This window comes from Saccopteryx bilineata, chromosome 11, assembly GCF_036850765.1.
Source record: "Saccopteryx bilineata isolate mSacBil1 chromosome 11, mSacBil1_pri_phased_curated, whole genome shotgun sequence".
Classification (NCBI taxonomy): Eukaryota; Metazoa; Chordata; class Mammalia; order Chiroptera; family Emballonuridae; genus Saccopteryx; species Saccopteryx bilineata.
Window position 1 is genome coordinate 47,579,581 of NC_089500.1, and position 11,728 is coordinate 47,591,308.

The window sequence follows — 11,728 nt, forward strand, 5'->3', positions numbered from 1 at the left end:
GGAAATACGATAACTTCAATATTTTACTTTAAATTTTATGCAGCCTGACCAGGCAGTGGCGCAGTGGATAGAGCGTCAGACAGGGATGCAGAGGACCTAGGTTTGAGACCTCAAGGTTGCCAGCTTGAGAGCGGGCTCATCTGGTTTGAGCAAAAGCTCACCAGCTTGGACCCAAGGTCACTGGCTTGAGCAAGGGATTACTCGGTCTGCTGTAGCCCCACGGTCAAGGCACATATGAGAAAGCAATCAATGAACAACTAAGGTATCACAATGAAAAACTGATGATGCTTCTCATCTCTCTCTGTTCCTGTCTGTCCTATCTACCCCTCTCTATGACTCTTTCTCTGTCTCTGTTAAAAAAAAAATTGATGCAAAGTGGTAACCCCAGAAGAAAACATATCTGTCTGAAGCCCTGTAATAATAGCATAGAACCACCCCTAGTATTCATACACTTACCAGTGGCAGTATTTTTTTTATCTCTACCTACTGTACTAATTCACCTACTCTTGTAGACAATTATTTCATATCTTCTCTTCTCTCCTCAGATCTTCAACAACCTCTTTTCATCCTCATACTCAGCAAATGGCCTTGCTTCCTGGATGTCTGAGAGCCTCTGTTCTCGCTCACCACCGTAGCTACTAACCTGTCTTCATCTGTACCTATAACTCCTGCCTTCCTTCTGGTTGATGTAAATAGACAAAATGTACTTTTACCTAAAAGTAGCCCTTTGATCCCATCCCTTGCTACCTACTTAAGAATATGACTCCAATAATTCTGTCATCTCTGCTATATTAATTTTTCCTTTTAATAATAATTTCTATTGTATAAACATACAGGCAAATAGATCCTTAGAAAATAACCCTCTTTTAACTGCATATCCACATCCAGCCACCATCCATTTTTCTGTTTGTTTTTGTGGCAAAAGTCGTGAGACTGACATACCATTTCTCTTCAAGTTTCTTCACCCATTCCCTCCTCAGTCAGATATTTGCACTCATCTTTCTGCTAAAATAATAACCCTTCTCGCCCTGGCCAGTTGGCTCAGTGGTAGAGTGTCAGCCTGGCGTGCAGAAGTCCTGGGTTCAATTCCTGGCCAGGGCACACAGGAGAAGCGCCCATTTGCTTCTCCACCCCTCCCCCCTCCTTCCTCTCTGTCTCTCTCTTCCCCTCCCACAGCCAAGGCTCCATTGGGGCAAAGATGGCCCGGGCACTGGGGATGGCTCTGTGGCCTCTGCCTCAGGTGCTAGAGTGGCTCTGGTTGCAACATAGCGATGCCCAGGGTGGGCAGAGCATCGCCCCCTGGTGGGCAGAGCTTCGCCCCTGGTGGGCGTGTCGGGTGGATCCCGGTCGGGTGCATGCGGGAGTCTGTCTGACTGTCTCTCCCCATTTCCAGTTTCAGAAAAATACAAAAAAAAATAAAAATAAAAAAAATAACCCTTCTCATGGTCACCAGTGACTTCCTAAAGTTAATTTTCAGTCCTTATTTAACAGCAGCCATTGGCATAATTGATTACTCTTGAATAATTTCTTCACTTGGCTTCTGTGACACATGCAGTATTTTCCTCTTATTAAACTGGCTGCTGTTTCTCAACTTCTTTTGCTCCTTTGTCCTCTTTGGATCTCTGAGACCTTTAAAGTTTGGAGGCCCCAAGGGATTACTCCCTACTTGTTTTTATCCAGCCTCACAACTTTAAATAGCATCAGTATACTAATATATTCTCTCCTGAGTTCCATTACTTGTGTATTCAGCTGTCTATCTGACATCTCCACTGGAGTATTTAATAAGCATATCATATATAATATTTCCAGAAAAAATTTCTGATTCCCTCACCTTGCTAATCTGCTGCTCCCTGTCTTTTCTATTTCAATAAAGTTATTCCCAGTTAGATTCTTCCTTTTATTCTTATTTTCTTTTTTTTTTTTTTTTTTTTTTTTTTTTTTTTTTTTTTTTTGCATTTTTCTGAAGCTGGAAACAGGGAGAGACAGTCAGACAGACTCCCGCATGCGCCCGACCGGGATCCACCCGGCACGCCCACCAGGGGGCGATGCTCTGCCCACCAGGGGGCGATGCTCTGCCCATCCTGGGCGTCGCCATGTTGCGACCAGAGCCACTCTAGCGCCTGGGGCAGAGGCCACAGAGCCATCCCCAGCGCCCGGGCCATCTTTGCTCCAATGGAGCCTTGGCTGTGGGAGGGGAAGAGAGAGACAGAGAGGAAGGCGCGGCGGAGGGGTGGAGAAGCAAATGGGCGCTTCTCCTATGTGCCCTGGCCGGGAATCGAACCCGGGTCCTCCACACGCTAGGCCGACGCTCTACCACTGAGCCAACCGGCCAGGGCTATTCTTATTTTCTATATGCAATCCATGAATAAATTCTCCTAACTATAACTTAAAAATATGTTCAGAATCTGATCAGTTCATTTGTACTATTTGCCAGTATGATCCAAAATGTCATTTCCAATCTTGATTACCGTATTTCAGTACTTTCTTACTGTTATCTCTGCTTCTCCCGTTGTCCCCTTAGTTTCTGATCTTACTGCAGCAGCCAGAATTTTAAAAATATAACACTCTAAATAAAAGCCAAAGTCCCTATATTGTTTTTAGAAAGCCATATAATATCTGTTCTTCTCCCTCCCACCACTACCCCCTTCTCTTACTGTGTTTTTCACAACTTTCACCCATTTCTTACTTTACTCACATTACCTTTCTTCAGGGGTCCCCAAACTTTTTACACAGGGGGCCAGTTCACTGTCCCTCAGACTGTTGGAGGGCCGCCACATACAGTGCTCCTCTCATTGACCACCAATGAAAGAGGTGCCCCTTCTGGAAGTGCGGCAGGGGGCCGGATAAATGGCCTGAGGGGGCTGCATGTGGCCCGTGGGCCGTAGTTTGGGGATGCCTGCTTCAGACCAACCTTAGGGCATTAGTTTTAGACATTTCCTCTACCTAAACAATGTATTCACCTATATGGTTTACTTTCTTATTTCATATCTCTCAAATGTCATTTTAGAAGATGATTACCATACTTATCAGGCAGGGGAGATACCATGATCATAAAGGTGGTTTTCCCAGGGTGAGACTTACTCATTGTATTCCAAGTGTGCTGAGCCCTGCAATTTCCCCAAATGTGAAAAAAAAGGGGAAAAAAAGATGATGATTACCTAGTACCCTGGCAAGTTGGCTCAGTGGAGAGAGCGTCGGCCTAGAGTGCAAATGTCTCGGGTTCAATTCCTGGTCGGGGCACACATGAGAAGTGACCCTCTGCTTCTCTTCCCCTCCCTCTCCCCCTTCTCTCCCTCTTCCCCTCTTGCAGACAGTGGCTCAGTTGGTTCAGACGTTGGCTCTGGATGCTGAGGCTAGCTCAGTCAAATTGAGCATCGGCCCCAGACGGGGGCTGCCAGGTAGATCCTGATCAGGGCACATGCAGTATAGTCTGTCTCACTGTCTCCCCTCTTCACACTTAAAAAAAAAAAGATGATGATCACCTTACATAAAATAGTAACCATGTTTTATATAGTAATTACATACTTCCCTTTTTTTTTTAATTCTTCTCTGGGAAACTATATATTATTCATTCCAACACCATTCTTTCCTTTTTTCTGTAGCATACAGTATATTCATTGTTTATAAAGTATCTGTGTCACCTCACTGATGTGTGCTTCTGGAGTTAGCAATTGTATTACTGCTGCATGCCTTAATTCCTAGAACAGTATTTGGCACATGGTAGCATGCAGATAAATGTTTGTTGAACAGATGAATGAATATTCTTTTTTTTTTTTTTGCCCTAGTGTAGGGTACAATCATGACCAGAATAGCTTATTGAAGAGGGGCTCTTTGGGAAAAAAGAGCAGGCAAACTGGAGTGATCTGGTCCTGATTTGAATGTCAATTCTGGAAAGTCTTAAAGTGTAATTCCCAAGAAGCATTCCTAGAATAGTTTATAGTGGTTTGCAAATCTATTTATAAGTCTTCATAATCGCATTGAGTTTCAGAGCTAGAAGGGACCTCAAAAATAGTTTAACTCTTATTTTATAGAAAGTGTAAGGAACTTGCCTACTGTCGTGTCCAATTAGTGGTAATAAGGGCTTAGGTCTGGCCTCCTGATTTATAAGCCAGTGACTTTTCCCGTCCATTCCAAATTCACAGCAAATTACTTTTCAGAAGTAAACTGCTTACCATTATTTTATTACCTTTTCATAGTTAAGTGCAATAGCAGGTACCAGATTATAGAGTTTTTTTATAGTTTTTCAGCTATAAATTTTTTTCTTTTTTTCTGGGTTTTTTTTTTTTGAGAGAGTGGGGGACAGATAGGGACAGACAGACTCAACTATAAATTAAGTTGTGTTGTTTTAACTAACAAATATAAACTGCATTTATCATTTAAAAATTAAGAATGGCTCAGACTCTGTAATTGTGGTTAGACATAAGATGTACTAAATATCAGGTTCTAGAAGAATTGATTTTTAGCTTTGTCACCCTTTGAGAAAAGATATCAGCTTGAATGATTCCATCAACCAGGAGAATGTTCGTGGCCATCACCATACGAAAGTAAAGAAGCTGTAAGTGTGCTTTTAAGCCTATGATTAAGGTGGAAGAAAGAACTGAATTTGTTCATTTCTCTTATAAATCTGTTACAGAGAAACTCTTGCTACTCAGTTGGATCTAGCAGAAACAAAGGCTGAGTCTGAGCAGTTGGCTCGAGGGCTTTTAGAAGAACAATACTTTGAATTGACCCAGGAGAGCAAGAAAGCTGCTTCCAGAAATAGACAAGAGATTACAGATAAAGATCACACTGTTAGTCGGGTAAGTGGTGATAGTCAGGTAAGTTATATGACTAAAGTTTTAAATCAGAATAGGTTACATCTTAAAGTTTAGGGTGACTGTGTATGCATGCTTATTTACTTATATTTAGTGGTCAATCTGTACTCATGATATAGTTTATAAACTACATAAAATAGTTTATATAATTCAAAACAGTTATTAAGAATTAAAATTTCATTCAATGTATTGAGTTTTATTTTCCCTCCTGGATATAGATTTTCATATATTTATGTGAAGAAATGCTTAGTTTAAATTCATTTGTTGAATATCTTAATACATTGAAACTGATTCTATGGCCAGAATTCTGTAAAATTCAGAGAAATTATTTTGGGATGAGGAATTCTTTGTGGATTTACAAATCCATTATAGAAGAACTAGTATTACAAACAATTATTTATTTCTGAAATGTATAGTATAGTCTAAAATAGATCGTGGTTCTAGAAAGAGGAGTTAGAGATTTTTCTTTTGAAGCCACCATCAAGTGGCCTAGCCGCGGAGGTGGCAAACTCAGTCAGCAGAGCCAAGTATCAACAGTAAACTTAAACTATATAGGTAGGTACATTGTTATTAACTTTTTTTTTTTTTTTAGAGACGAGAGAGTCAGAGAGAGGGATAGATAGGGACAGACAGACAGAAAGAGAGAGAGATGAGAAGCATCAATCATTAGTTTTTTGTTGCGACACCTTAGTTGTTCATTGATTGCTTTCTCATATGTGCCTTGATCAAGGGGCTACCGCAGAGAAAGTGACCCCTTGCTCAAGCCAGCAACCTTGGGTCCAAGCTGGTGAGCTTTTGCTCAAACCAGATGAGCCCACGCTCAAGCTGGCGACCTCAGGGTTTCAAACCTGGGTCCTCTGCATCCCAGTCCGACGCTGTATCCACTGCACCACTGCCTGGTCAGGCTGTTATTAACTTAGAGTATTCTTAAGCTGGCCAAAGAACCACATGTGGCTTGTGAGCTGCAGTTTGCTGCCCACTAAGCTGGCCTGGGTTCAAATCCCAGCTTTGTCCCTAAAAAGTGACATGGTTTGGGCAGTTTTCTTTCACTTCTCCACACCTCAGATTCTTCATCTAAAATAGAAATAATAGTACTACTCCACAGGATTCTTATGAAGATTAAGCTGAATAAAATACAGAGTGATGAATTAAGTACCTTACTAAAAGTAATTAGTCAAAGGTCCTGGCTGGTTGTCTCAGTGATAGTGTGTCGGCCTGGCATGCAGACGTCCCAGGTTCAATTCCCAGTCAAGGCACACAAGAGAAGCAACTATCTACTTATCTTCCTCTCCCTTCTCTCTCTCTTCCCTTCCTGCAGCCAGTGGCTCGCTTGGTTCGAGTGTTGGCCTTTGGTGCTGAAGATAGCTCAGTTGATTTGAACATCGGCCCCAGACAGGGGTTGCCAGGTAGATCCTGGTTGAGGCACATACAGGAGTCTGTCTCACTATCTCCCCTTCTCTCACTTAAAAAATAATAATGATAATCAAAATTTTTAAATGTTTATCATCATTCAGATAAAGAAACAGGCTCAGATTGTGATTTGTTAAGGATCACAGAGCTAGAAAACTAACTGCAAATTTTCTAGTTTCCAGTGTAGTTCTCTTTTCATTATTTTAATGTAATTGTTGTCACATATTTTAAGCTAGAAGCCAGGCATTTTTATAGTTAAGCAATGTCAGACCTGTTCTCTTCTGTGGAAAAAGAGAAGTATTTTTTTAAGGTTATTGCTTTAAATATAAGACTAGCAAATAGACTATAGCTTAAACTTTTGTGTGCTTTGTATAGCTTGAGGAACTGAACAGCATGCTAATGAAAGACACTGAATTATTAAGAAAAGAAAATGAAGAGCTAACTGATAAAATGAGGAAATCAGAGGAAGGTATGTAGAGTTTTATTAAAAAGCATAATGTTAAATAAGTTCAGAGTAAATCTTTAACTGTTTATATTATTTGTTAGGTTTAAGAAATATTTGTTTTTATATGTGAATAACTTATGTAACCTTAAGAGTTATCTTAATAGAACTTTCTCACCCCTAACAAATAAATAAGGCAAATTAATATGTGAGGTAATGCATGTGTTAATTCACTGAAGGAGGGGAGAATTCTTTCACAATGTATATATGAGATGGGCAAAAGTAGGTTTACAAGTTATGAATACATGAGTTTATTCTTGTATTATTTATTAATTATTGTATTTATTTGTATTGCAAGTGTAAGTGTACTTTTGTCCACCCTGTTTATCAAATCACCCTGTTGTATACTTTAAATTAATCTTACAATTTGTTAATTATACCTCAGTAAAGCTGAAAAAAATATCTTCATGAAGTTACTTGAAGTTCCTTTGTAGTGGATACAAATTTGATAATTAAGGACATTGCTGATTTGGCATGCAGAAATTAAAGTCAATGCTATACAATAACATTTTATGTAATCTGTTAACAGATTTTAAATTGAAGAAAGAGGAGGAGATCAATAACCTAAAGGCTGCCTTTGAAAAGAACATCAGTACAGAACGGACCCTTAAAACACAGGTACATGTATTCAGCCTTTTCCAAGTTTGTATTTGAGTATCAGATATTCAGAAGTTACTATTTGCTTTTTGTGCACTTTTTCTTAAAACTGAGGTTATATGATTCAAACTTTTCATTGGAACAAATAATGTAATATCTTTCTTCACTTAATATAAAAGATTTATTTGGGAAAGAAGATTTCAATTGCGTTAAGAAAACTAGCTTGTCTAGTCATTTGAGTAGTAAGCATATGAGATTGTATAAAAGACCTCTAATTGACAATTAGAAAATTTAGCCCTGGCCGATTGGCTTCGTGGTATGTGGAAGTCCCAGGTTCAATTCACAGTCAGGACACACAGGAGAAGCAACCATCTGCCTTTTCACCCTTCCCCCTCCTCTCTATTTCTCTTTCTTCCTCTCCCAACAGCAAGGACTCTATTGGTTCAATTGCATTGGCCCCAGGCACTGAGGATGGCTCCATGGAGCCTCCACCTCAGGCACTAAAAATAGCTTGGTTGCAAGTAAGGCCCCAGATGGGCAGAGCATTGGCCCCAGATGGGGGTTGCTGGGTAGATCCCGGTCAGGGTGCATGCAGGAGTCTGTCTCTCTATCTCCCCTCCTTTCAGTTGGAAAAAAAGAAAAAAGAATAAAAATAAATTTTAAAAAAAGAAAATTTAATAAAGAAAACACACTTGACTGACACCAAGGAGAAGAATTGGGAATGAGTAAGAAACTATAGAGGTGGATGTATCATTTTGTTTTGTATTTAATGATGCAGCTAGATCAGATTTTTCTACACTAAAACTTATCTTGTCATTTTACAAAGATATCTGATATTTTAAAGTCTCCATAAGGTACTGTGTACCTCAGTTGATTTTACAGTAAATGTTTTCTACTTTTTATTAAATGCTTATAATAGATTCCTTGCCACTAATCCACTCTCCCTCTCCGTAATCCTTTATGATGCAGCTAATCTTCCAAAAATATAGTGATTACTTGTTGAAAATCTTTCAGTGAAGGTTTTACTTACCTTTATACAAAACAGAGAGCATGAAGAAAAAATTGACATTTATAACATAAAAATGTAAGTTTTTGGGGCCCACAACAACATAAGTTGAAAGAAAACAAACTAAGAAGAATATTTACATCAAATATAGATAAATATATAAAGAGCATCTGCAAATAAGAAAAAGATAATTCAGTAGGGAAAAAAAGGGACATTTGAGATTAAAAGAAAAAGTACAGATTTTTAAAAAGCTCAACCACAATAATAAAATAGAAATTAGTCCTGGCCAGATTGTACAGTTGATTAAAGCATTGTCCCGAAGCACAGAGGTTGCCAGTTTGAGTCCTAGTCAGGGCGCATACAGAAATAGATTGATGTTCCTGTCTGTCTCTCTTACTCTCTCCCTTTCTCTCTCTAAAATCAGTTAAATAAACATTAAAAAACAAAAAAGGAAAGAAGGGTTTGGCTTGCTTTTATCCTTGAGTGGACGTGAAGGTCAAATCCTCAGCCCCAGCTACCAGCCACTATAAAGGCCCGACACCCTCATCTAATTTTGTTCACACCACGGGTACTGGTTTGCACCTTCCCTGGTCTCCCCAGAAAAAAAAGAAATAGAAATTAAAATTAGCTATCTTTTGACAGTCATATGGGCAGATTTAAAGAGATAAAATACTCAGCTTTTGCAAGGACATAAAGTTTTTTATATACTTTAATAGTGAAAAAATAACCACCTATCAATGCACTGTTGATAAATCGTGACACGTCCATACAATGGAATGCAAAGGAGACACTGAAAATAAATTAAGTAAACTTGCATGTAATGACATGGGGAAATAGTATTTCCATGATATATAAAATAGTATTAAATAAAAAAGCATGTTACAGCACAGAAGGTAAAGCGTGACTCCATTTAAATTTAAATTTAAATATGTACGTAATCTAATTATATATAGCGAAAAGTCTAGAAAGGTATACACTCAGCAAACTAAAAGAAAAGAAAAGGTTGTAACAGAAAAGGTGGTCTCTTTTTTTTTTGGAAGAGGGGTGATATTATAAGGGCTTTCCACTATATTCATAATATATCTCTGTATTTGATTTTTCTTGTAATATGTTAGATTCTCTATTAGAGCCTGACCAGGTGGTGGCGCAGCGGATAGAGCATCAGACTGGGATGCGGAGGACCCAGGTTCAAGACCCCGAGGTCGCCAGCTTGAGTGCAGGCTCATCTGGTTTGAGCAAAAGCTCACCAGCTTGGACCCAAGGTCACTGGCTTGAGCAAGGGGTTACTTGGTCTGCTGAAGGCCCATGGTCAAGGCACATATGAGAAAGCAATCAATGAACAACTAAGGTGTCACAACGAAAAACTAATGATTGATGCTTCTCATCTCTCTTTGTTCCTGTCTGTCTGTCCCTGTCTATCCCTCTCTCTGGCTCTCTGTCTCTGTAAAAAAAAAAAAATAGATTCCCTATTAGAAAAAATAACAAATAGGCATTTATGAATGTAATGAAATAAGCTTTTACTGCATTAAAAAAATTACTCAAGGGCTTCTCATCCTAGATGGGACCTAATCTACATGGAAATGTAGTGTTTAGAGTCTTTTTCTGTCTTAATGGAAAATCTGTGATTTCTTTTTTTTTTTAACAGTATTCCATGACTTACGTTTTACAATTTCTGTAGCTAATTTCACATGCTTTTTAACAGTTCTTCTTTTGAATATCTTTTTTCCTTCTGGCAAAATATGTTATCCTCAACTGTATTTACATTCGTTTTACGTTCAGAAGAGCCTCAGTGTGGACTGCTCAGGCTGCCCGGTCCCTCCACTTTCCTACTTGTCCAAAGCAAAAATTATCTTAGGCCTTTTTGCTTATGTACTGGTTTCTCTGATTACAAGGCGATCTTTGTCTCCCCTCCTTCATACCGTTATTTTTGCTTATCCAACTTCTATTTGTCTCTTAAGACACATGTGTGGACACGTATGCAGGTCCTTAGTACTCTCTTCTTCACCAACTCTCAGTTAGGTACTGCTCCTAATAAGCACACTTACACACCTCTTTTTTCTTACTTAAGAGTCTACTGTAATGCTTGTGTGTCTGGCTCCTCCACCAGACTAGAATGCCTCTGGGACATACCTGTATTTACTATCATTATATCTAGTGCTTAGCAGAGTACCTACATACAGTATAATAAGTGCTGAATAATTGTTGAATGGTAAATGGCTTTTGCAAGTTTGTCTGGTTCTTACATTTGAATAATGAGATAAGTCAGCAATCATTGTTACTTTTTCTACCAATGATCATATCTCAACCTTTCATTAAGTTATCATAATCTTTATACACAGGAAAAAGCTCTGCTCACTGATTTTGTAAAAACAGTAATATATTTTTAGTGAAGATTTAAATTGGATGGCTACACTGTTTTTACTAATAACATTTCAATATTTGAATAGGCTGTTAACAAATTGGCAGAAATAATGAATCGAAAAGATTTTAAAATTGATAGAAAGAAAGCTAATACACAGGATTTGAGGAAGAAAGAAAAGGAAAATCGAAAGCTACAACTGGAACTCAACCAAGAAAGAGAGAAATTCAACCAGATGGTAGTGAAACATCAGAAGGAACTGAATGACATGCAAGCGGTAAGGTGTGTGTGTGTGTATGTGTGTGTGTGTACATGTAAATTTATTTTCTTAAATTATTATATATACCTGTTATATATATTATTGTACATATATCTGTTACATATTATATACATTATATATACCTGTTAATCTATTTTTAATTACCCTATTTAGATCATTTAAATGTGTGTGGTTTTTTTCATGTAAAAACACCTATTTTGGTTTATATTCTTCACAATTTGACTATTTTTACTCCAATACGAACCATGATCCTGGAAAACAGAAAGATGCCTTGTTGCCTATTACCCATTAGTTCTTTGGTTTCAGACTGAAATTGAGATATGATTGGTATTATAGTGACTATAGTTGGAATAATTTTGTTATATGAAGCTATATTAGGTATACTTATATTTATTTTCTCTAATCAGTACTCACTTTTCTGAAATCAAAATGTCAAATTTAATTTTTGTATGCTTTCTTGATAGCACAAAATTGAGAATACAGTCTCTGGTATTAGACTTAGATCCAGGCATTGACTATCATTAGAAACTTTACCATACTGAGAAACTTTCTGTACCCTTTAAACTATTTCATCTAGAGCTCAGTAAAGCATTTTCCATTGTCTTAACAAGTGTTTATTTTTGGTTTTTGATACCATATATTTACCAAAAAAAAAAAAAAAAAAAGCACCTGACCAGACAGTGGCACCTTGAATAGAGGCATTGGGCTGTGATGCTGAAGACCCAGGTTCTAACCTGAGGTCACCTGTTTGAGTGCAGGC

General features: G+C 38.2%; 1 protein-coding gene across 1 annotated transcript in view; it reads left to right on the plus strand.

The window, feature by feature from the left end:
- ROCK1 (Rho associated coiled-coil containing protein kinase 1) overlaps positions 1–11,728 on the plus strand; it is a 153,819-nt gene that overhangs the window by 123,455 nt on the left and 18,636 nt on the right. Inside the window, exons 23-26 of the mRNA XM_066247593.1 lie at positions 4,634–4,799; positions 6,600–6,693; positions 7,256–7,344; positions 10,777–10,965. Coding sequence (XP_066103690.1) covers positions 4,634–4,799; positions 6,600–6,693; positions 7,256–7,344; positions 10,777–10,965 — 538 coding nt within the window. The remainder of the gene's footprint in view (positions 1–4,633; positions 4,800–6,599; positions 6,694–7,255; positions 7,345–10,776; positions 10,966–11,728) is intronic.